The 25,421-nt window shown below is 38.1% G+C and overlaps 2 protein-coding genes across 3 annotated transcripts in view; one reads left to right on the top strand and one right to left on the bottom strand.

The window, feature by feature from the left end:
• Nucleotides 1-697: 697 nt before the first annotated feature.
• LOC136340018 (substance-K receptor-like) overlaps nt 698-25,421 on the bottom strand; it is a 34,885-nt gene continuing 10,161 nt past the window's right edge. Inside the window, exons 2-6 of the mRNA XM_066283713.1 lie at nt 2,783-2,844; nt 2,598-2,731; nt 1,844-1,961; nt 1,598-1,787; nt 698-1,437 (exon numbers count right to left, since the gene is read on the bottom strand). Coding sequence (XP_066139810.1) covers nt 698-1,437; nt 1,598-1,787; nt 1,844-1,961; nt 2,598-2,731; nt 2,783-2,803 — 1,203 coding nt within the window. The 5' untranslated portion in view covers nt 2,804-2,844. The remainder of the gene's footprint in view (nt 1,438-1,597; nt 1,788-1,843; nt 1,962-2,597; nt 2,732-2,782; nt 2,845-25,421) is intronic.
• The window catches only part of LOC136340392 (uncharacterized), a 254,436-nt gene continuing 240,703 nt past the window's right edge, over nt 11,689-25,421 (top strand). For both annotated transcript variants that reach the window (XM_066284441.1, XM_066284439.1), the window contains exons 1-2: nt 11,689-11,968; nt 22,026-22,254. In XM_066284441.1, coding sequence (XP_066140538.1) covers nt 22,042-22,254 — 213 coding nt within the window. In that variant the 5' untranslated portion in view covers nt 11,689-11,968; nt 22,026-22,041. The remainder of the gene's footprint in view (nt 11,969-22,025; nt 22,255-25,421) is intronic.

Below are 25,421 nucleotides of genomic sequence, written 5' to 3'. Positions count from 1 at the left end.
CATAACGATCCGGGACCACAAATGGTTTTTCCACGGTTGGACAATTTCCAAAGTTCCAGGACCTCAACTGAGGTTTCCAGGATCAGCCTTTTAAACCGAAAAATGCCACATCGAAAATTTTGAAATTTTTCCGAAACTCTCTAAAGAAACCGATTTTTTACATTTTTTAAAATATAGTGTTCCGTCATCTCGGGAACCGGTAGACGTAATAGACTCGGAGACACAACGGCCATCTACTTCTCTCAATACACGACCAAGTAAATACGAAATCAATGCATCAATTGAATGTGACTCACTGTTTGTGTTAGAGCCCATAAAATGGCTTCTAACTCGGGAACTCAATAACTAAAACGATCCCGACACGGGCTTGATTTCAACTAATCAGGGTAAATGCTGCCCCTCGAGGGTAGCAAATATTTCACTTTGGACGTCATATGGGCTAAACGGTAAGACACCCTCGGAATTACAATGATATTAACTATTTGCTGAATACATTCCTGTCAGTTTAGGATTATCCACTTCAAGCAGTCGCTGCCAGTTCTTGTTGTGCTCACAGCATTTATAGATTGAAGGCCAATATATCAAAGCCTGGTAGCTTCTGCGACGAGAGAATTTCTATAGAAATCATGAAAAGTTACCAGGGCAATGAAATAGCGGGTCTAGGGAGAACGAAAGAAAATGATCAAGAGTCAAAATTTCAATATATTTCCTTCCTATTAACTGTCGGCATAGCAACGTTAATAAATTGAACCCTCCCTTTATCTTTGACTTCATCGTTATTTTCCACCTCCACAACCCCTTCAGCAGTGTGCTTCCCTCTCTCGAAATCCTCGAACTCCAAGTTGGAAAACCAACAGCAGCAATAGTGAGTCACAAACCTGCTCACCTTCCTACACACTGTTATCGTTATGTTTAGATAAGTGTAAAGCAGGGGATTCAACACGCAATTGAAGAGGTGCAAGGAAATAGTTGCAAACCTCACATTCCACAGTACGTTTTTGTTCACAGTTTCAAGCTGCTGATAGATCATTTGTAGCCAGTAGGGCAATCTACATGTGATAAAGGCTAAAACCAAAGCGACCACGACCTTAAAGCTTCGGATTTTGCTCTTCATCTGTACATTCTTCTTTTTGCTTTTTAAAGCGGATGTAGGGTAGGCGTCTTGGACGGGTTTGGAAGAGGAACAAGTGTCGGTTACTTCTTGCTGGTGATAGTCGTCGTTTAATGGTTTGCGGTGGCGCCAAATCAGGAAAGCTATTTTGTAGTAAAACCAGAAGAATAGCACTAATATGGGGAGGAAAAAAAGGCAGTTCATAGTGATGTAATAGAGAAAGATGCTGCGCTTGGTGACGGGAGCTCCAGTGCACATTGCAGTCTTGCGATCGTTGACGAGGAGAGGAATGAAGATGTAGAAAGTCACCACTGGGTATGAAAGGCCTTGAAACATTTAGCTACAAAAATTGCTGCTGAAAAACCAAACTCCAAGTTAACTTTAACAAGAAGTTAGTTTCATGGCTCAAACCTCTAATTTCCATGAGATTTAGATTTAACTTCCAGCTTTAGTTAACAATAGTTTGATCTTGTGGGCAATTCTTACCTAAACATACCAACCACAGAAATAAAGTGCCCCCAATACACTTCCCCAAGCTGGGATTCCATTTAGGGCTTAATGCATGGATTACGTTATGGTATCTATCCAGAGCTATGGCTAGAAGGGCAATGGAATTGGTGAGGTTGCCCAGTACTTGTCCTATTGGCATAAAGTGACAGAGAAACTCCCCATATATCTTTGAGAGGAAAGAACTTTTGATAATGAGTTTCTTTCTGGTGCTTCACAACTTACCCATTCCATGGGTTTATAGTAGAGTAGATAAAGATTGTTCATGGAGAAGATGATCACCGTCAAGAGGTCCGAGATTGCGAGGGAGATTATGCATGTTTTCTGCAGATATTTGTATTTACTGTGTGAAAAAGGAAAAATATATGAATAGGTGCGTTCGCCTAATGGTACAAGCTTTGGAATTAAGCTGGAAATGCGCCTGCAAAAAGGGAATTGGAAAAATGGGATTTGTTATGAAGTGATGGTTGAAATATGTGTCTAAAAGGACCTTGGAACGCAGAAGTAAAAATACTGTGGTTCAAAGTGCAATATATTTGAATACTAGAAAAAAATCTAATATATAAAAATCTGTAAAATTTGCGGTTTTGCAATATCTTATAGGGGGCTACTGAGTTTCAGGCATCATCAGACCCTTACCACCACACAAGTCGGGCTACTGTTGGTCGACCAAGACTCTTACTTGTCTGAAATCTCCGTATAACTGACCTTCAAAATCCTTTTTATTTTATCTACCTCCATTTCCTCCAATTGAGAGAAGTCGAAAAATTGAATGCACTATAAGTTAACATTACTTGCGACGACGTGAGCTCTATACGTGAGACAGATGTGCAAAATGGGAATATGACGAAGTCCACCAAAAAATGGAAAGGAGTGATAAAATCGTGATTCAGATCATAAAATATGGGAAGAATTTAATATCTTCTTTTCTTCTAGTGTCGTTTAGTGGTGCATCCCAGCCTTACATTCACTTTCTTACCTTAATATGACCGTCCTTACTGCCAGCAAATTTCCAATGACTGCCAGAACAGAGATCACCAGGATAATCCAAAAGTAGAGGGCTCGGTTCACCTCAAAACCGATCAAAAATGATTCAGACACCTTCACCCTTTCCTGAAGAAAGATCTTTCGCTATTCCTGGAAAATTCTCATAAAGCAATTTACCTTAGAACTTTTCAGTCCCATGGCTCGTGCTTCACGTCACTGAAATGCTGGTATGATAATGTCTGCAAAATTGTTTATTGACGGTAATTACGTATTTCAATTAATCTTATTAATAATACGCGTACTCTCTAATTAGTTTTCTCTTGTTTAAACAAAAAGATGACATGGATTTAATAGTAATATCGAATGAAATAACGATATTTACCGAAATGAATTCCTGTGCCTACAAACTAAAGTATTATGCAAATAAATAAATTAGTTTGTCCCCAATTTGATTATACTGTATATCGAATTATTGGTGCCATCGATGATCGAATTTTGTCGACGTGCGACGGCTGATCTTGCTAGCCGATGTACCATTTATATATATAAAAAAAAATATATATATATATACAGGGTGAATCGGGAGGATCGTGTCAAACTTCAGGAGCGTGTTGTACATGAAAAATAAATGTAAAAAACTCAAATGTTGTTATCCGATTTTCGTTTGTTTACAAGTTATAGCGTAAATAAAATTAAAACATAAAATTTAAAAAATTTATAAATTTCATAAGAAATTCCATAAATTAACGTTTGGATATCATAGTAAATGTTCAAAAATATTGTCATTAACTTCTAAACATTTTCGGCTTCGTCTATGAAGAGCATTCGTTGCGCTCCTGATCGTTTCATGTCTTTCTTTAATAGCAGCTGCAGCATTTCTAATGCGTTGAATTAGTGCATCTTGAGTGTCCACTTTTACTCTGTACACATCAGTTTTAAACCAACCCCACAAACAATAGTCTAGTGGTGTGAGGTCTGGAGACCTTGGAGGCCAAATAATAGGGCCACCACGACCAATCCAACGTCCAGGAAACGTTTCGTCTAAATTTTGCGTAATCTAGTTAAAAAATTTTATTTACGCTATAATTTGTAAACAAACGAAAATGGGATAACAACATTTGAGTTTTTTTACATTTATTTTTCATGTACAACACGCTCCTAAAGTTTGACACGATCCTCCCGACTCACCCTGTATATATATATATACATATACATATGTATATTTGTAGTTATTATAGTGCTGACAAAATAATTACAACGAAACGTAAATAATCGTTTATAAAATACAAAGAAAAGAAAAAAATTGATTTGGAAAAGTTCCAATAAAGTGGTTGAAAGGAAAAGGAAGCAGGATTGTTGTGTGTGTTCAAAGCTTGTCTTGTAAAGCAATGAGGATTCGGAATGATTCAGTTGTGACGGCTGTTTTTCCATCTGGCCAGAATTTATTGCAATCTTTTATTTATTCTTACCATGTGTGTGCGTTACATCACTCATTACACATGCGTAACGATGGTCTGCAGACGAATTTGTATGTTTTTTTGCATTTTTTTTTAAACGTCAGCGATCGAAAATGTACTGACCGTTTAATAATCTCTATTCTGATATTTCAAACATGTTTTTGTGAATTTCAGTTTTTCGTCAATTGTTGCTCCCGAACATGTCACTTCCTTTTTGATTTGGATGGTGTGATTGCTAACTCAATGTTTTTTTTTTATGATTTAGTCCGCTGATGTCAGAATGAAATAATTTCAAAGCGAATGGTCCACATTTGTGATTGTTTTTGTTGGTGATGGGGTTCCATCTGAGGGCCCCTCTAAGGCCTGCGCATAACGACCATTAAGAAATGCATACGGGGTGTCCCGGGTTTCTGTAGTAGCATTTTAACCACGTATTCCGCGCATGGAAATAATATTAGTCGGCTATATAAATTATATTCCAGAAACGTTTTGTTGAGGAAACACTGGATGTTGAAGTTTTATATTTTTATCAATTTATCTTTTATATATTAGCTCCGAATGTTTTTGAGATATTCAGCTCAAATTTTGACCTTAAGTTAATAGCATAATTGGACGGGTGTCCTTCACATTATTCCTTGGGGGTGAGGAACTGGCTAAATGCAGATTATCCACAGATGAGTAGGTTGCGGAGGACGAGCTGCTCGGCCTCCCCGATGGCCGGATTTAATCCCTTTAGATTTTTATGTTTGGGGGTTTATGCGGGAAAATGTCAACACCATGAGTTTACTTCACAAAGTAATTCTTGAATATAGTTTACATATGCAGCAAACTAACGTTATTTTTATGCATAGAATACATGGTTAAAATCCCGTTACAAAAAACCCAGACGCAATGTACATTTATGGGTACAGCGGTAAACTACTGATAGACTCAGTCTTGAAATTTTCAATAAATTTTTTCCCCATATTTTTTAATAGTTCGTCCGTGAAGTCATTGATTTTTTTATGTTTCTTGTGATAAGGCATTTCATCGTGGCCTTGAGGATACTATCAATTAGAGCCGTGGGCCCCCCTGCACGTGTCGCGGCCCAGGCCGCCCGATCTTCTGAATTGCAGGTGGCGGCGGTGACTTGCAAGACATCGTTGTGCGTTTCGCTATCTAAATATGAGAAAATGTTTTAAAGTTTCCACCAAAACAATAAAAAAAAACCGCCATTGTTCGCGTAAATCACACCATATACAAAGGACGATAACGTAAAAACGGTCCCTTAGCCAAGATATATTAATTATAATTCACATCCCGGATTCGCTTTCGTGCCACCACCGCAGAGAGGGAGTGAGATAGTCCTTTTGTTTTCAACCCCGCGCCCCCTTAAGCCACCCTCGGTGGTGGTCCTCGGACGCGCTCATATCTTACACTCGGTTTGGCAACAATGGGTTTCAGATATGGATTTGCATAAATATTTCGAGTGCGTTTCGCTCACATTGAATCCGGCTTGAATTTAAATTGAAAGTCATATTTGGAAAATGGCAAACGAGAGCGCCTTTCCAGAGATTAAAAGCAGGATTAGGGTGGGGTTAATGACTTTTGGTCAGAAATTGTCATTGCGGGGTTTTGGAATATCGTTAAGGGTGCTTCAGAAAATTTAGTCTCCAATTAGGAGTCAATGGGATGGCCCTGAATTCTAGATTAGATTGGCTTATGTTCGTTTTCTCGACATAAAATTCCATACAGAAAGTCATTAAATAAACTGGAAATGTGTTCAGGAAATGTCCTGTATAGCTCCCTTAAATTGAAAATATGTGTCTCCATAAAAATTCCATACAAGTTCCCATTTATTTTCTAACTTTTTCTGCTACTTAAGGCACAGAAATTGTAGAAAAATGCATTAAACAACGAATTTTCGAAACCTGAACAGCTTTTTATGGAAGCGCTCACGAGGGGCCATCTAATTGAATATCTTCCAATCAAGTATATCCCCCATAAAGTTTTTACGCTCTATGTACAATCATTGACGACAAACAATACCGAAATTCTCAAATGCCCCAAGTCATGTAAATCAATCTTCTGGCAATAATCAGAGTGGTATATAAATAGCTTGATCTGTTGACATTTCCAAATAGACCCATCTCAACTTGAATTCTAGTTTACATGCCAGAGTTATTACCCAAGTCCCCGATTTCGTTATGTATGATACCTCCTTAAGGCATTCCACCTGGAGAACTACGAGTTTGTAGATTTGGATTTAATGCTTTTCAGAATTCATTAGGTTAATTCTGGTTAGGTCAGGCTTTTGACGAGCACAAAGCAAAGAAACTCTTACTCAGGTAAGTGTTTTCAGAAACACTAATTGCGTCTTTGAAAACTGGTAATTTCACTGGAAATGTGGTAGCAAAAAATATTTTTCCTAAGACCGTGCGGTAAAGTGGCCCTTCCGCAGGCACTTGCGAACGGAAAGTGGCACTTTACGGCACATGTGTGATAAAAAGTTTTAGGGTAAAAATAGCTCCGTTAGTTTAAGCCGTAGACCATCGAACGACCGACGTATGTCTAGAAAGAGCATATTCTGAATCCTCTTCGGTACACTTGGGAGTAACTGTTTGGCAATCACCATTAAATTGTTGTCCATTGTTGTGTAACTCTGATAAAATTAATGGACAAGTAACGCAATTTCTACAGCAATTTCTGCATATTTAGTTATGGTCATCTCATATGAGCGATATACAACAATAATTAGGAAATTTTGTCTTTTTGATGCAAGTTTTTTTTAATTTTAGATCTTTTCCTTTCGAGGCCCTCGGAGAGTATTGTGAGTTCAGTTTGGTACAATGGCAAGTGTTCTAAGGAGCTTATGATCCTCCAGTCTGTGAAATGACCGCCATACTGCAGGATATGCACAGAGGACCTCTAGAAAATAAAGGTGGGGGATTTTAAATCTGAGCTGGTGAGGACACCTCTAAGGAACTTTCAGGATCTGAGGCAAACACGTTTTCATGGATTCAGTCCTGGGCATCTACGACCGGGATTGTTTTGAACGACTTTTGCTTGGTATGAAATAAATTCTGAAAATAAAACGTCTAGAAGGTTTTCTGAAATGAAGGTTAACGCGGTAGTCCATTTAACTTCATTTGCGAATTGAACTGTTTACGAGAAACTGTGGAGGGGAGAGAGAGTGAGAGACAGAGAGGCAGAGGGGGAGAGAGAGGGAGAGAGAGAGACCTCCTCCTCGTGCCATCAGTCCAGAAAAGCCTTTTCCCAGTGGGTTTTCGGGGGTTTGTGGAAAAAATTAGTTAAGAACGGCCCATCATAATTCTTTTGAAAGTCTTTTTGGGATATTTCCTTCTTTGGTATAAATTTTTTCGTGACAAGACGATAAATTCAGCATAAACGAGCCACGCGTCTGCAATATATTTCTTGTCTTTTTCCGCACGTCTTTTCCGGTTTTTGCGTAAACACATCTTCGCCAGAAGCTTTTTACCTGTACGTCAGTCCCTTCTCCTGCAGGAATGCCTCCTGCGAGCGCATAAATATCTTTCCGGAACGGCCGCCATATTGATTAATGAAATAGTGCCGGTGAGAGGGCTTTGAGCCTTGTGGGCCTCGGAGATATTTTGGCATTGATATGGGGCTATTTAACATTTTAGGTATAACTCGTTCGTTCTTTAAAAGAACTTCAGGAGCTGAAATTAGAACTTTGGCTGACGATCTTGGTAAGAATGTATCTCGTCCTGTCACCGCCTGGGGCCAATTTAAAGCCCAATTTACAACGGGAGGATCACATAAAAAACAATAAAGCCCCAACTACATTGCTCGCTCCGATTGCCTCTGCTCCGACTCTTTTAATTTGGCGCGTTCCAAGACCGCCCTGATTGATGGCTACAGCCCTACGGCCATCGATTGTCAATTGTTCCGTCTAATAGCCGAGGTCCTCTGCCAGATAAAAATCTTTTCCGGCTTCGTAATTGCTGAGGAACAATGCTGAAATCAGCAACGACAAAAAGGATAAGTAAGGGCGGGCATGCACGTAGGGGAGGCTGCAAGTGTGCGATTATCGCCGGATATTTGGGATCTATGTCCGTTTTGACACTGCGAGAATTTAGATAGCAGTTTGCAGGAAAACCACCGGTCAAAGGAAATTTTCCTGACGGAGTTGCGAGGGTAATTCCAGAAGTACTCGACTTAACTTATAGACGGCAACTTTTTTCTTAAAATTTACCTATATTAGAAAGACTTAGCTTTAAAAAGCTTAGATCTAAGGGTCGGCCTAATGCCCCTCCAGATCTGATCACTAAAGAAATAGTGGTGAAAATCCACAACACTGTGCTGGAAGGTTGTCGTCAAAATTGCGCGGGTTAGCAGACATGATAGGCATTTCAACAAGTATTGTGTTCGTCCACCCTATTCGCCAGATTTGGCCCCCTCAGACTATTTTCTGTTTCCAAGCTTGAAAAAATAGATCGATGGAAAGCGATTTGCCAATAATGGATAGGTGGAGTCGGAGGCTGATGCTTATTTGGAATCTTCGAAGTTTCTTACTATAAACAGGGTATGGAAGCCATGGGACCTCGCTGGGAAAAGTGTGTCAATCTCCAAGGAATCTATGTTGAGAAATAATATGGTGTTTTCCAATGTTTTTTTCTTTAAGTGTTAGCTCGGCTACTTCTGGGAATCCTCTCCTACCACCAGGAAATGGGACTGTGAATTGAAAAGGTCAGTAATGCAGGAATTTATATGGCAAAATTGGTGAAATTTCAAGGCAACTAAGAAATGTCTCAGACTTCATAATGCCCATAATTCCCCATTTGGTTTAGAATATCGATATTAAGCCCATTTCAGCAGATACAGTAATGAAGAAAGAATCTTACGTATACTGGGTTATTAGGGTCTTAGATTGAAAATTTTTTAGGGTGTTATCGATGTTGTCGTGCACAAGTCATTTTCTTAAGGATTGATGTAGAGCTAAATCAGAACTTAATATCCATTTCTCTGCTTCTATCCTGAAAGGTAGATCAATATCCCCTTTTTCCCCTAAACTAAAGCATTTTTTCTGTACAGAAAACAAATGTATGCAGTGGCCTTTTTTTTATTAATGGCTTTAGAAGTGGAGATACTGTCGCTGTCTAATTAATATAAATGGATCGAAGCACAAGCTGTAGACAAATCGACTACGCTTTGACAGGCGATTTCCCTGTTTTATTCATGGCGAGCTTCATGTAAAGAAAATGGTAATAGTCTATTAAAATTAACATAAAACGATTAGTTTTTCCGGAGCTTTAGGCCCCTCTAGTGTTTCGATAACATCTCTAATACAAACACCATAATCGACGTTAAAACTGTTCCAACGTTATTTTTATTTTTTTATAATTTAACCATGAACTAGAGCCCAGAGTTTTGCAACATAAACAAACGAAAGAGTCAATTACCTAACGTGTACGGAATGTGATATTTTATCGCATGCATTTTGGAGTTGTCAACAATCCGTGAACAATCGGATGCGGGAAAGATGCTTTGTCGCGCGCTCGTAAGCCAACAGAGCTTTCTATATTGGAATGACATAGGCCTGGTTGCGTACTTTTAGCTTAAACTCCACTTTAAACTTGACTTACGATTGTGCCAGGTAAAAAATGTTTTCGGCTTTAGCGTTTTGCGTGAGGTCATTTGCTAAAAATTTTCATGAATGAATTATGGCCTAGCTGGCCATAGTAGGCCGAAGTTTTGAAGTACATGTATACGAATTAGGGCCCCCCAAACTCATTTTAAGGATGCGTGGATGAATAATGCGTTTCCTCAAGACGTTGTCATGTGTCTACGGTGCTATCAATCGGCTTTCGTCGTGGTATTTGCCCTTCTGAAATAGCTCTAAAGCAATTAAAGCTTTAACGACCTCTTTGTTGCATAACTCATTCCACTACGATAGTTTCTTCTTGAGGAAAATCTTATCTCTAAAACACACCGCAAACCAACGATCTTTTTTCCTGCCCATCTAAAATGAATGACGCCATTTGTAATACCCGTTGAAGGCCTTTAACAATAACCGAGAAGGAATAATGACAAAGTTTGCCCTTTCGCGTTGTCAAACAAAGGGCTGCGTATAAGGTAATCGAAGTGTAAGGGTCATCGGAGACCTTCAACCGTCCAGATAATGGAATTTAACGAGATCGAACTGGCCAAAGTTTACAAAGGAAACATTTGGTTTTGATACAGCGGACAAGTGCAAGTTCCGATAATCTTTCTGGAAAAGATTCAAGTACGGCCCTGCATAAATCGTCAAAACGGGCACATCCAGATCCAAAAGCATCCAAGGTAGTGGAGTTCTTGATTGTACCCATTGTCCCCGTTTCAATGAGTCTCTTTCAGCGGCATTGTTGTTTCTGCCGAACAAGTGTGTGCCATTCGTCCTTTTTACCCCATTTTCATCCAATGTAAATTACTTAGACTAATGTAAAAGCATGCGGGAAAGGGGATAAAAGAGTTAAGGGATGAAAAATAGGAGGGGATTAGAGCAATTGTGGTTATATGTGGAAAGTTGCAATGCATTTGGGGATCTGTGCAGATCCTTTTGATTTACTTAGAGCAATCCAAAAAGGCTCAAAAAGTTACTAATTGAGCGACGCTGCGCACCCCCAATACAATAGGGCGCTAATAGATATAAAAGAAACTCAATTGAGCCTCTTATTTCGAACACGTGTTGTCGCCATTTTGGGGCCCCAAATGATGTAGGGGCAGGCACCCTATATGAATTAGTCGGATTATAATTTGTGGCCAAAACGATTGCGAAACGTCTAAATTATTTCTTTTTTTTCTTTTGAATTGTGTATTCAAGCAAACGAATAACATCCATTTTCCCCGACAAACGCGGTTAGTGCAGCCCTATTTGCTTTAGTTTTACCTTTTCACTTTATACCTAAGCACCCACTTTTCACTGTCAAATATTCGGCCATTGTAGCCCGAAACGGTATAGCCGCACTTGCGCCCCATTCCGCAATATGTAGTAAATTCCACTGAATTCTAAACCCTACAGCGCTGGCCACAAAAATCCACGTATATCGGCCTGTAAATACTTCCTGAAGTGCCACATTTAGCGCACAGTTTAAAACGGAAGGGCATTTTTGGCCCTAAATCTCGGAAAATGCTTCTGAGCGTGAAGTATGAGTCGGTACGGACAAGGGCGAAAGGGCCCCTTAGCATGAGTAAATGGGCGGAAGGCGACAAGGCATATAATAACCATAATAATAAAGATTAAATTCTTAACAATCATAATTAAATTGTCTGATGGCGGAGAATGAAAGGAATTAAAACACCAACTTTTAAATTATTCACCAATTACTTCTGCGAGCTTTTATGCAAAACTTGGGAATTGTTTCAGTTAAGTTTTGAATAGAACTCGAAACGTCTGGCTTTAAGAGTCGAAACGAAGCTTAAATCGTCCTTAATACGCCCATTTAACTTTTGTGATATGCATATAGAAAATATCAGTCGAACGTTGCGATATTTGTATGAGAACAAACAGCGAAACTTTCACTTTTAGAGAGCGGTTTTAAATGTATTTTCCATGCGCGCTCAAAATACTCAACGCACATTGAGGCTCACGCTCCAAAACCGCGCTCATTCGGTTTCATACCGACGCCCGCGGAACTTCCTACGACGACGGACGTCGCAGCGCCAGAAGACGAAGTTTGCGATCGCGCGTGGGAAACAGACGGAAGTTCAAGATTTTGATTTTTTTTTATGATTCAAGATACATATCGGACAATTGCATATTCAACTTTTTAGCTTTTTATGTAATCGATTTTCGTGTTTTATGTGCTAGTGAATTGTGGACATTTGTGGACAAGTTAAGACAAGTTTTCATATCTATAAGTGTTTGATATTTAGTAGGATTTTAGAGTATTTTCTGGGTAATCAAGTGAGTTCTTATGCTTTTTTTCCATACTTAAAAGCGGATTGTTTAATGCGATGTGCATCAATTCGAGATCACAAGAAATTTAAAAAAATTTCTTCGCGTTAGTTATTTTTGCTTGTATTCTGTATATTTTCGCTTTGTCTGACTTTTTATTATTTTCTTTCGTCGTATTTCTTTGACACGTTATTCATTTCTCTTAATTAATATTACCTTTTCTGCTGTTAGTCCATTAGGGACAAGAGTATGTTACTGCCACCCATTTCAAAATTCAGGCGCAAAAGGCTTTTTTGTTTTTATAAATTTCACTGAGGTGGGTTCGCACGATTTAGTGTAACTAAATTTAATCCAAATAATTTTTAAACTCATTTTCTTCACCCTTCTAACGAACAAATTAGGCTCCCTTTTCAATGGAAAGAACATTCTAACAATCCACTTCAAAAAATGGCTTCATATTATCTGATCTAATGTTTACCTCAAGGGGAGTTTTTGGTTGAAATTTAACTCGGCTCCCTACTTCTTCATTTTGAATTGGTTCATTCAATTCACTTCGAGTCGATTTATTATGAATGCGAGGTTTTCCTCATTCTAAAGGAAGTTATTTTCTTAATTTATTTCTCTAACTTCATGCTCAAGAAATTTCAGAAGTCTTGTAGGCTCAAATTATTGGCTCTGAGCACTAACATTAATCAACCTTACAGGCTTTTTCGCCGAATTATGCAAAATTAATCCCCAAAAATAATAATTAAGTCTAAAGTTTGTATTTGTTACTTCTAGTCTGCTCATTCCTTATTTTTTGTTGTATCTCATTAAAGCGTCGTTATGTCAAGAATTATGAAATTTAAAAATCCGTTGGTCGAGTTTTATTTCAATTACCTAATTGTTCATGAAAGTTTAATTCCTTTCTTGTTCGCATGCTTTAATTATGTACGTTTCTTTATTGCGAAATATGAAGAAATCTATTTCTATAGGCTTTGCAGGTAGCGTCAATTAAGTTATGAAATTAGAATCCTCCCGTCCCTCATCAGTTTAATAAGTCATGATTTTCAGTTCCTGGATATTTCAGTTAGTTATTTAAGCAAATTTTTAAGCGAATTTGAAATATGCAGTGTCGTTATAGGGGATGAAAAATACCAGTAAAAGTTAGGAAATAATCAAACTTTCTAATTCATGTTTTGATGAGGCACATCACCGCGTCTTATTAATTCTCAAAAAATACTCAGAAAAAGAAAACGTTATTTTTGGTAAACGCTTTCAAAGTTTTCGCAAGATCTGAGAAAAGAGTTCAACCAATGGATTTCGCTGACTAAACTAAAATTGAGCATTTAAATATTATATCATAAAGGGCTAGAAAAGAACCAGAAGAATAGAGGAAAATCCCCTTTTCCAACTGCATATTTTATACATTCTTGACAGCTTTAAGAATCGATATACACCACTTTGGTTCTCTGAGGCTGAACGTCAGATACTTCTGAACAAACTGAAAATTTTGAAGGAGCATTTGGTAAATTCAGAGTTTGCTTGTAAGGGGACGAAAAGATGAAAAAAATTTGAGAAAAAAACCACTGAATATGAATTTGTATTTTGAGAATTCTCGAAATTATGCGAAAAGCCAATAGAGTTACAAGTAAATGGATAGACAGTGGGTTTCATTATAGTGAAAGTTCACATAATTCTTAATATATTTGAAGACTTGAGAGTTAATCTAATTGTGGCATCTAAAGTATTGAAATCAAAAAGCATTATTTGCAAATCTCTAATCTGAAACCAATTTGTTGACATTGCATCAAATTTTAAGTGTGTGAACTTACTTGACTCTAGTTGGGGTAGCTGGAAAATCACATGAACGCATGAATTTCTAATTACAGCTCTCATTAACTTAAATAATTCACACTCATCTTAAAAAGTAATAACTTTGATCCTCAAAAATTTGAGCAGTTCCAGTAATGGCTGAAGTCGATTTCTCTCGTATTCAACTTGTAAAAGGGCTTTAATTAATGTTGCTTGACTAATTACCCCCAAAAGTGCTTGATTAAGTGTCTGCTCGACAGGTATTAAACAACAAAGATGGGCTTCATCCCTAAAACTTGTCCAAACAATTTGTCCTAAAATATGAATTGTTTTGGGGCTGAATGAATTATGTGATGGAGCACACTCACTGATGATAATTTTCAGGAGCTATCTCAACAGAACAATTTGTGCCCCTACATATCTCCCATTTCAATAATTCCCATAACATCATTTCTCTTCTCAAAAAAATCCTCAGCTCTAACTGCCCCCATTTAACCCATCTACATATATATTCCAGAGATAAAAATCTCTATTATCACAGAATACAGTCGGCCGCAAAGAGCCTGGAAGATAAGGAAAGGGCTGAGAGAATTTAGGGATTTAGACTTAAGGGGCTTTAAATTCAGTTCCATATCCGAATATGTATACTCGGAGATTAAAAAGGCGCACGTTCAAACAAGGGATTTGGCAACGGCTGTATGTGGTGGCATTTTATGGCCCGAAAGCCCCAATGAAAATAAAAACCAACGAGTTCGGCTTTAAAAAAATGTTTGATTTATTTCAGTGGATTAAGAGTGGTTATTATTCTCTCAAAAGTTAGGGAAATAATTACCATCAAGGGGGAGAAAATAGATGGTTTAGTGTTTCGGCTTATGCGATGGTTTTTCAGATTTCAGATATCGTTGAATTTAAATGAATTCTCGAGGAGTTTCTAAATTGGAAGACTGCACAAATTCGTCAAATTTCTCTGCTTAAAAATTTTTTCATTTATTATTGTGCCACTTTTCTATATGCTATTTTTCAGGTAACTCTCCGAGGTTCTGAGATAGAAATTCCGAAATTCGGCGAATTTTTTTCAAAAATTTTCAAATTTGAATTCTCATACAAACCAAAATGATTCGTTTTCGCATTGCATTGCTTGTCTCTGGCTGGCTTTATCTCTGTTTGGCCTCGGCGAAATTCTTCATTCATTCCAGAAAACCCAAACGGCGGCTCGAAAATAAGCCAAAAATGTATCTTCTGGATGTAGAATCACAATCTGAGTACCCATTACATATTTTCCTCCGATAATAGTGTCGCAACATCTGAATAATACAGGCAGTTGCGGTTTAGAGCGTTCTTGAGCTGTGGAATCCTCAGGGTGAATAATTTAAGTCCCTTGAGGATTCTCGGATAGACAAAGGAGTTATTGGGAATGTGTCTTATAATGGGGGTTTTATGTGCTTTGTCTGTATCTCCTTTATTTCGGATGGGCTCGTTAATGTGTCGGTTAAGTGCTATCGGTGGGAGTGTTGTGAATTTCTCTGAGAAACTATTTCCTTCAGAATTGAACGTGAAAATATTGAATGTAATTCTCTCCTTGGTACATTTGTATAGTCAATTCAATATAAAAGCAAGAATTTCAGTGAAACTACCGGAAAAAGAGCGTAACGTTTTGTTCAGTTTATCCACCGTTTATATGTGAACATAAAGCGAGCACGATAACCGTAAAAACTATAAAAAGGAACTAGAAACGCAGGCATGAAAGAAAACAGACTTTTATAGTGGCAAAAAGGACTCAGTGAAGGAAGAGTTGTTACATTTTAAACAAGGACAAGTACAACAGCCCTAATGGAATTGGATGCTGACTGAATAGATTGTTCTGGTACAGTTTTACGAAAACGGTGGATCAATGGTGGCTAGACCGGAACCGACAGCTTTGACATAACTGACCTTAGTGCTAGACAGCGCCCAACTTCCTCGACTTATTATTTGCAAAGTTTCCGAAAAGTTGCGACTAAAGTATAGGGAAGTTCGTCTCAAATCTTTATTGCGCTGCGAATATTTATACAACCACCAGCCTTCGTTTCCAGGCTTCTTTCTTTCATTTATTTTTGTTGCCAGGGTGAGAACCGGTTTGAATAATAAACAAGAGATGAAATGAGAAAATTGGAAAAATGCTTTGTGGAGGGAAGAAGAGAGACGTATTTTTCTCCCTTGGATGGATGTTTTCATTCCTGCCTGTGGTATGAAGATATATATGTCCGACGTCCCACTTAATGGTATTTTGGTTGGTTAAGTACCTAAATTTAAATGTTTAATTTTTTTACCAAGCCCTTGCACGATGATGCAGAAAATGAACTGAAAGCGTCTTTAAAACTTTGGCGTTTTTTCTACAAGTTCTTTTGGAAAATGGGTTATTACCTAATAGTATTGAATAATTTATGAGGCGACGTTTTGATTGCGTGGCTTTATAGTGCCTTGATTCGATAGTTTAATATGCCGGAGACGGCATGTACCACCAACGGTACATCGCAGTCCTTTATCCACAGACGTCGTCCATAATTCTTATATCGAGTTAATGGCTTTAGGAAGGATTTATTCTTACCGTCATTGGCACACTCGCGTTTTACTCTTAGAGATGTATTTATTTCTAATTTACTTACTGTGCTTATGCCAGATCGTTCACGTCTTTTCGACGTTTTTCAACCCCCTCCATTTTGTGTGTTAAATGTTGGCGAAGGCCGAGATTACGATATATTTTCTTAAAAAAACGTTTACACAGGGTGTTCATTAAGTACTGGTGCAAACTTTAAAGAGTGGATCTTTGACCAATTTTAAGATAATAATTTCACATGGGCATGGGTCCGCATAGGCGCGGTCCTTGAGATACGAGGCTTAAAAAAAGTTCTTGTTGGGCATTCTGATTGTATTGCTGTTCAATAACACGTCAATGAGACGAAATTCTGGTCGCTGGAAGTATCGGTGATAATAAACTTAAATATTGATTTAGTTTTTTGATTAATGCTAGAGGGCGCCACATACAGTGTCGCATCTGCATTTAGATAACCATAACTCTTTAAATTGAGTATTTAAATTGTTTTAAATATTAAGAGAAAATATTTAAAAATATTTTTAGTTCCGTTTTTTTCTAAAACGACCGCTTTCAACGACAAATATCAGGAGCTATGGTTATTTAGATCCTGGTACAACACTGGCCCTCTAATATTAAATAAAAATCTCAGTAGATATTTGAGTTTCTCATCATCGATACTCCCAGTAGCCGGAATTTCATTAAACCGACATGGCATTGAACGAAAATAATAATTAAACTACCAAAAAAAGTGTTTTTGGTAGCACCGTTTCTCAACAACCAAGTTGATACGGGCTCATGTTCGTATGAACTTTTTATCTTAATATAAATCAAAGATTCACCGTTGAAAGTCCGTACATTTCCTTACTGAACACCCTGTATATTTATGTAATAATACGGACGGTTTTTCCTAATTCCTTGGCCAGTGAATGATTTATTGCCTGCAATTGCAGTGAAACCGATTGAAATATCAAATTCCCAATAAATCAATTACGGGCCATTTATTTTGACACCTGTATGAATACTGTAATTTAATTCCATTTGTAACGATCCAACGACCAAATTGTTTATGAATGTTATACATTATATTTCCCTGCTCGTTTCCAATTATTTCAACTGGATTTCCTACTGCGGTTGTCGGTAATGTTACCATAATGTACTATATTGGTTCAAAGTGGCCTTTCGTTGCAGCACCATATATTCAGAATAGGCTACAGGAGCAACAATTTATAAGGAAACATTAGTTTTTGGAATGAGGCCAGCTGCAATATCGGCCAAATAACCGGGTTCTCTATATCATTTCCACGTGCTTAATACGAATCCGGGAACTACTGCTGCTCTTAATAAAAATGCAAATTTTTGAATGTGATGGCTGAGATAGTGAGGCCGCGGAAGAATCTGAGACGGGTTGCAGTAAGGTAAAATACATTTACGTTATATACCGTGACCCACTAAGAGACTTCGGCCAGGAGCGACACTGAGGAAAATAAAACTGGACGTGTGTCATGTTTTCCTAAATTATGCACGACTTAAAAGTCAGGTAAGGACTTTCTTATAAATATTTCCACCCATATTCAATATTCCATTCAGTGGCACAACACGACATTAACACCTTGATCAAATTCCGATCCAATTTTCCACGTCTGCCGAGGCTTTTAAAGCCAGCCGGCTGCACAAATTTTATATGTATAAGGAAACACACAAGCAGCCACAAAGCATCAATTTATAAACACGCATGTGAACACTCTATCACTGAAATTGCCATTTTTATGATACAAAATTTATTTTTTATGTTCTTCCCCCTGTCATAGGGTCGCGAAAATTTATAACTCCGGTTTTTAGCGAGAAAAAACGACGTAATAAGGGCGGTCCTCGACGTTCTAAAGAAGGCTTTTGGCCATGTTTATTAGATGAGGAATTGGTGACGGGTTTTCGATTTACCGGTTTAACATAATTTTACCCGATAAGTAGTTTTTCGTTATTTGAATTTATGTTCATTTTTTTACCTCTATTGGTGCAGACCGAATGTTCGCTTTTCCTGTTGCGCTGAGGACATTCAGATCTCATTCATAAGCAGGCATTCTACTTTCATAAAAAATTATCGTTATACTAATTGATCAGAATTGAGAAGAGATTCAATTCATTTATTTTTTACTCCCCCTCCCCTCTCGACCGATTATTTTAGCTCCTGCTAATATCGATCGTTTATTCGTCTTGGTCGCAGCTCATGAATTCAATGAGGATAATGTTCCAGATCGTTAAGTTGAACAGTGGCATTTCCTTCAAGTTAACAAGTGAGCGATTGACTTAAGATTGGAAATCAACCTCGTCATTCCTGTTACGATGGCCTGCGAGGTGGTTTTCTTTCGGGATAACATTGCGAACTTCGTTTATCTTAAACAGATGTGGATTCCTCGAGCTTTGGCACATTAATTATTTTGGACACCCCTTCCAGTATTGCTTCAGCCGTATATTGCATTACGGAATCTTTGTTCGAACCATCTTCAGGTATTTCCTCTTACGTATGCATGTGATTTATAGTTAGGTCTGAAGTTTACCGGAACACCTGTAATGTACTGCGTCGTGCTTGGGGGGTGTCCACCAACCCTCAGGGAGTGCTATCTTTAGATTTCGATACATTACAACTAGTAAAATTGCTACTTGAATAAACCATAAAATGTCAATAATATTCTTTACGGTTCTCGAGTGGGTTGTGAGTCAATGGATAGTGCAACTCATAGCCCTTAGGCGAAGCTGAGCAGTGCGTCACAGCTTTGCGAGGAAGCCATGCAATAACAGTTTAATTTTCAAAAAGTCTTAGTAGTTTTATCATTGTCAGTAATTATGAAGTATTAACGCATATTCTTTCTATTGTACCTGATTTCAAATTTGAACAGAGATTTCAGCTCAATTTTACAAAAACCGAAATCTGATGATGGCTGGGGAATTTGCAAGTATTGCTATTTCCTGGAATGAGTGTTATGTTTTGTATCATACTTCCGAAACTGCCCCCAATATGTGAGTGTCGACTGTGTTACGTCCTCTATCCTGCCTTTGAAATACGATGTCCCTCAGGGATCTGCCCTGGACCCACCCTTCATCCTGATTTATGTCAACTACTTTTCAAATTACATCACTTCTGCAGATTGTTGGCTTCATTTGTCGATGACACCATCGTTAAATGTAAAATTTGCCTCGAGTCTCACTTGAAAACTGCTTCCTTAGTAGAGTTTCCGCTCATAATTTACTCCTTAATGATAAGGAAAATTGAAAAACTCACATCGTCTATGGGTGTAAGAGCGACTTATAAAATATTCTCAATTAACTCGGCCCTTTAAGGAGTTGGTATTTTAATGTCTAAAATTCATTACCGAAGCGCAAGACATTTTCTGGTATTGCGGACAGCATTATGCAGCCAAATTTGCATATTCTGGCATATGCAAACAAAATACCAAAACATATCAATTTTGGATTCTGACGTTATATCCTGCAAAGTAAATATTTCATCCCTAAATTCTATCCCCTTTCGGTGACAGTTGCAACCCCCAAATTTTAAAATTGGAACTATGGGTTTGTGATACCTCATTTAAAAGAGTTTTTCATTTTCTATCTAAAATTGTTACACTTTTAAACTTCATTACAAAGAACAGGAAAAAATAAACTCATGTAGATGACGCAATTCCCTATAGAAAAAAAAACTAATAACTACTACCATTTTATTACTCACGACGCAAGAAAATAATAAGACAAATAAGCCTCTATGTACCTCGGATTAAATTTTCCAAATCGATGGATAGAGACGCGAGGACCGTTAGAGTGGCCAGCGCGATCACCCGATCTTACTCCATTAGACTTCTTTTCACGAGGATACGAGAAAAATATGGTGTACAAAACTAGACAATGCTCTCTAGCTGACTTAAGAAGAAGAATAATCTTTGCGATTAGATCGGTTACTCCTCAGATGTTGATTAACGTTACAAGACACTTTTATTTACGATTAAGATACTGCCAAGGAATTCGAGGCTTGCGTTTTAACCATCTGATAATGCATTAAGATTGATTTGTTTTGTTATTTTATTCCATATATCCAAAACTAAATGCCATTAGTCGCTGCTATTATGGTTTTTATTTGTTTGTGGAGAATTTCGTCAATCGAATGAATTCATTTTTACACATTATTCTTTGCCGGAAAGTTTAAAACCGTAGTAATTTTGTTTACAGAATGAAAATACCTTTCAATTCATCTACCACCATCCTATGCTTCCAATTTAAAAACTTGGGGGGTCGCACTGTCACCCAAAAGGGGTCGAATTTGGGGGTGAAATTTTTACGTTGCAGAATGTAATTTCAGAATCTAAAATTGACGTGTTTCGGTATTTTTCGCATATGTCGAAATATGCAGATATCGAATTTATTCCATTTGGCTATTCGACACTGCATATACGGTCCACGATGCCAAAACGTTCCGTCCATTTTTATTGGACGCTCTATTTCTTTTGCGGGCTTACCATAGACTTTTCCTATATGTAAGTTCATTCGCATAAAAACTTTTTTACTGTTGAACGTTCCCGGCTGCCTGCTTCACCGCAGATATCTATGATGAAACTGCCGTGGATATCCTGAACTGATCCCCAAATCTGGAGAAATTTTTGGTATTTTCACGATAGGTCGAGGTATGCCCTCTTGCGGTTCTGGTTTCTTTTTTCCTTCCATCTTTCCAAGCTGCACCAGCACGAGCGTACATCTTTAGACATGCGCGGCATGATGTGTGTGTTTGCTACTTTGTACGCATCTATGCCTGATGAAGTCAATAATCACCAACACGCGTCTCCCCCCAACATTTACCGTTTATTTTTGCTTCGACGTGCTATTCTTTATGCGAATTTACGATTTACATTTTCTACACTGAAAATATTGCTCACTGAATGGGAAATTGACTAGGGGACTTCTATTATTCCAAATCACTTATTTCGATTCGCCAACTCTTCATAAAATACATTAATGAAAGTCATCAGGTTCTCCCCTTAGACCTTTCTAATGGGATGTAATCGAATATCAATTATTCTAATTAGACAAAACTCCTTTACGAAATTATCCAATTTTTTCTGCAGCCTCAAGACAGCAGCATGGACTCGAGACATCACTCCAACGATTAAGGAGAATTTAATTTTCGCTTCAAAGACTGGGGAGGCTCCAATGGCCATTTAAAAAGTTTTAAAGACCTACCTGAAGGGACCCTGCAGGCTGCTTTTTTTTTTATTTAATTAAGTGTAAAGATGATTATGTTAATAGAGCAGACCTGGAGATTAGGCTGAAAAATGCTGTTTTTAACGTTGAAGGGGGCCCGTCCCTCGTAAATCACATTTAGAGACCTTTGCTTTATTTAGGTCGCGAGTATTGCGCTCTCAAGGGCGGTTATCATATACACGTCTCCCTAGGTTACAATAAAGCAATAAAATTATCTTTTCTTCCCCATACGCCAATCAAGCTGAAACACTTGTTAACTTAAAACGCCGAAAATTTGCTCTATCTCGACCTTATCTCACACTTTATAACCTGAGGGTATTGTGTAATAATATTAGTGGCGCTCCTCTATCCCTTGTTCTAGATACTTGACGTGGAAACCACCTTATTGGTGTTAAAGCCACGAATCGATTTACAGTTTCGTTTCTGACAGTAACTGGAAATTTCTTTTTCCAGATAGAACAATATCAAAATGTGCGAGAGCGCTTACAACTCGCCACTTCCAACAAGAAGACTGACTGAATCCTGCTGTAGTAGTCCCGCTAGGAGTATTAGAAGTCACAATATCGAATTTCTTTCGGATTCTGATGGCGAATTTGATGACAAGGAGTTGGCCACAGAAGTTCCAGGACTGCCAGATCAAACCGTCATTTCTGGATGGTTAAAATTCAGAGACAACAAGAAGGTAAAACATTGTCTGATTATTTAAATTTCATAGTTATACTTCCGTGACGACCGCCGTGATAAATTTTTGATGATTTCCCTGCAGTTTGTCGTTCAACAATGCTTGTGAGTGGAATTGTGCTCACTTATTTACAAATAAGTCTTCGTCCAGACCAAGTAAAACACGCGAGTTTTGAATAACTCCTCACCATAAAACATTTACGTCCCCACCGTTTAGGTCGGAATTGTTGGGAACTTCTTTGGTGTAATTGTATGTAATATGGGCTTTAGAAAGCTTAGTTTACCAAGAATAGCTATAGATCCAGTCATTTCTGAGAAGAAACCAGTGTCCGAAAACCAAATGGATATTCGATTGATGGCAAATTTTTTTTTCTTTACTCGGAAATTACTGAAGATTCGTAACTTCATCAAGTTGCAATCTTTACTTGTTCTTGCGATCAGGCTCCACCAAAACTGAAGAGGAGCATAGTAACTATATAAGCAGCTCTTGCTCCGACTGTGATTAAGTGTTAAAACTTGGGTCAATTGAAGAGTCGAATACTTCCCAATACAGCAATATTGATAATTACGTCGAGATTTCTATTCGTCTAAACCTAGTTACACAACTAACTAAGAATTCGTCTCTTTCAAGGATCTTTTGCTGTGTTCTTATAGACACAAAATCAAGAGGATTTATGCTCGGCAGAGCAATGCCCTTTTGAGTAAGTTCGTTAGAAAGAGGGTCTTTAAGTATGTCGCAGAATAATCCTGAAAGAGAAATTTTCTGCCTCCTTTATTGTCCCCATTATTCCGTCAAAGACCGGAACCATACTCTTGTTAGCTCACTTCTATTCATTCTAGTTAATGTTTCGGATGGAAACTTAGAATTATTTCTAAGTGTGTGAATTGCCAACATGTTCAAACTCATTAGTTGGCAAATTAATTTCCAATACTCCTAGACGGGATTGACATGCATCTGTTTGCCATTCGTCGAACTTTCCGATGGAGTTATCTAAATTACTCTAATTGTCTAAATAGACACGTTAAGATGCCTCGAACTCTCAAACTAAACCTAATTTAAACAAAGTCAATACTAATTTCCACCTCATTACGAGCAAACTCTCGAACTACCACCATTAGGGGCAAAACTCCAGCCACTTATATCTTACCGCCCACTTTTCAAACTAGAGGATTAAGCACGTTAGTTTAGCTTTGCGAAGGTGGAATCTTCCCAACAGAACCGGTGTCGAACAAATTCGCACCTAAGCTCATAACTCTAGTCTATATGACACACCACTTATTATCATCACTTGAAATAATCAAGCGAAGCTCTCTGGTGAAAAATACTTATTGAAATTCGGCAGTTACAGTTCACTGACAGGTCGCTATTATCAACTATAGTAGTGAAACACGAGTGTGAGTCACACAGTTCCAAATTGTGCATCTGAGCTAGTCCTGGCCTTGAATGGAAAGTCATCCAGGGAAAGTTGTAACTTTGCCCTCATTTCATCTCTCTCTCCCTCGGTAATTATGTGTGAACACAGTGTTTGTGTTAATGTTCAGGTGCTTTAAAGTTACCGCTGAAAGTTGGGAGAGCAAAAAGTGAAGTTGGCGTCAGCTGCGCAGATAAAGATGTTCCGGACGTGTTTAAGTGTTGATTTAGCGCGTTTTGCGAGTGGCGAATTGAGATTTAATGCTGATTGTTCAAGAACTTCGTGATGGGACTGCATTTTTCATTAAAAGCCCAAACAAACGTTTTAACAGGATGTAAATCTTACTCGAAACAAACTACAAAGATTAAACTTGGCACGATACGCATCTACAAGCTCTAATTGCGGAGAATGGTATAAAAGGCATGATAAGGGAAGGCAGTTTTTTATATGAATTTAACACGCAATATCCACGCTATTATGGTAAGTTGGAAGTGATTTGCACATTAATATATTATACTGGCCGAATGTGGGAGTTATCAGCCGACCTTATCACTTCCAGTGTTGTTGGAACAATTACGTTGAGTTGTGCAACAACGACCTTTAAAGCAGCCCCAGGAAGGTGGGTTCGGTTCTGCAAGATACGTTAGAGGTACAAAATTTCATTTGGTAATCAGGAGGGATTCCTAAAGATCTCAAGAAACGAGAGATTTTTTGTGGCTCGGTTGGTGGACACACCGAAGTCCTCAGGTGGGAACTCGAGGAATCTAATCGGTGTTTTGGTAAATATATTGGTAGCTCTTTTTGTCGTTTTCTCGTCACGAACAGGGTGTTTCAGATTCGACGGTTCTATTGGGGTATTTCAGTTTTTATTTTAAAGTCAGCAATATCGTTTCCGCCGTGTTAGATTTTTATGAAACGAAAGTCGTCAATGACAAAAAGTCACCTCCGGCTTTACGGAGATAGCTACGCAACACTATTACAATCAATAATCTGTCGCTACGAAACTCAAATTTCTTTTCCATTTTCATTTCCATCTCTGTCTTCTCTTCATCCCTTCGGATCGTCAAAGCCGCTTCGCAAATCTCAACAAAACAAATACGAGTTTAAAGTGATTCAATAGTTGACAATTTAATCCGCTTCATTAATCGGGTTGATGTTCCACGAAATAAACGTAGTCATTTTTCGCTAATTCCGAATCCGATGCTTGAGATCAATCTGACAATCTGCATTTTTGAAGTAATTTGTTCGGATCTGAGCACGAAGGATTTCAAAGACTGACGGCTGAACTTTTCGAGAATTTTGAAAGAGTTCCGTCCACGGAGGTATCTGAGAGTGAAACTTTTATCGAGCTTTTTTGTTTTTTTTTTAAGTCTCATGAAGTTTTTAAGAAAAGAAAGGCTAATTCTAAGCTTTTTGAACCGTCTCAAGGCAGTTGAGACGCAAGTTTCTTGATGAAGAACTGCACTAACTCTCCACGGGTGCATTACGTGAAACATTTCCTTCGAATAAGAATTCTGACGTCTCTGGTGATTTATGCCCGCTTGTTAGCTGAAATATTAATGCCATTCCTGGTTCTCGGTGTTTCAAATTTACGAAAACCCCCAGAGAGGCACAAGTAGCCCGTGAATACAATTACCGGCGAGAGCTGAAGAATTTTAAATAAACCCTCGATATTAAAACCTTTTAATCAAGAGCTTAAGGCAATTAAGAATATTTCATTAAGTGCGCGTGACGGCGTCAATAGGAAAAATTCATA

This window comes from Euwallacea fornicatus, chromosome 7 (assembly GCF_040115645.1).
Source record: "Euwallacea fornicatus isolate EFF26 chromosome 7, ASM4011564v1, whole genome shotgun sequence".
In the NCBI taxonomy this organism is placed as follows: domain Eukaryota; kingdom Metazoa; phylum Arthropoda; class Insecta; order Coleoptera; family Curculionidae; genus Euwallacea; species Euwallacea fornicatus.
The sequence above is the reverse complement of the archived record's forward strand: the minus strand, read 5'-3'. Positions and strand labels throughout refer to the sequence as shown.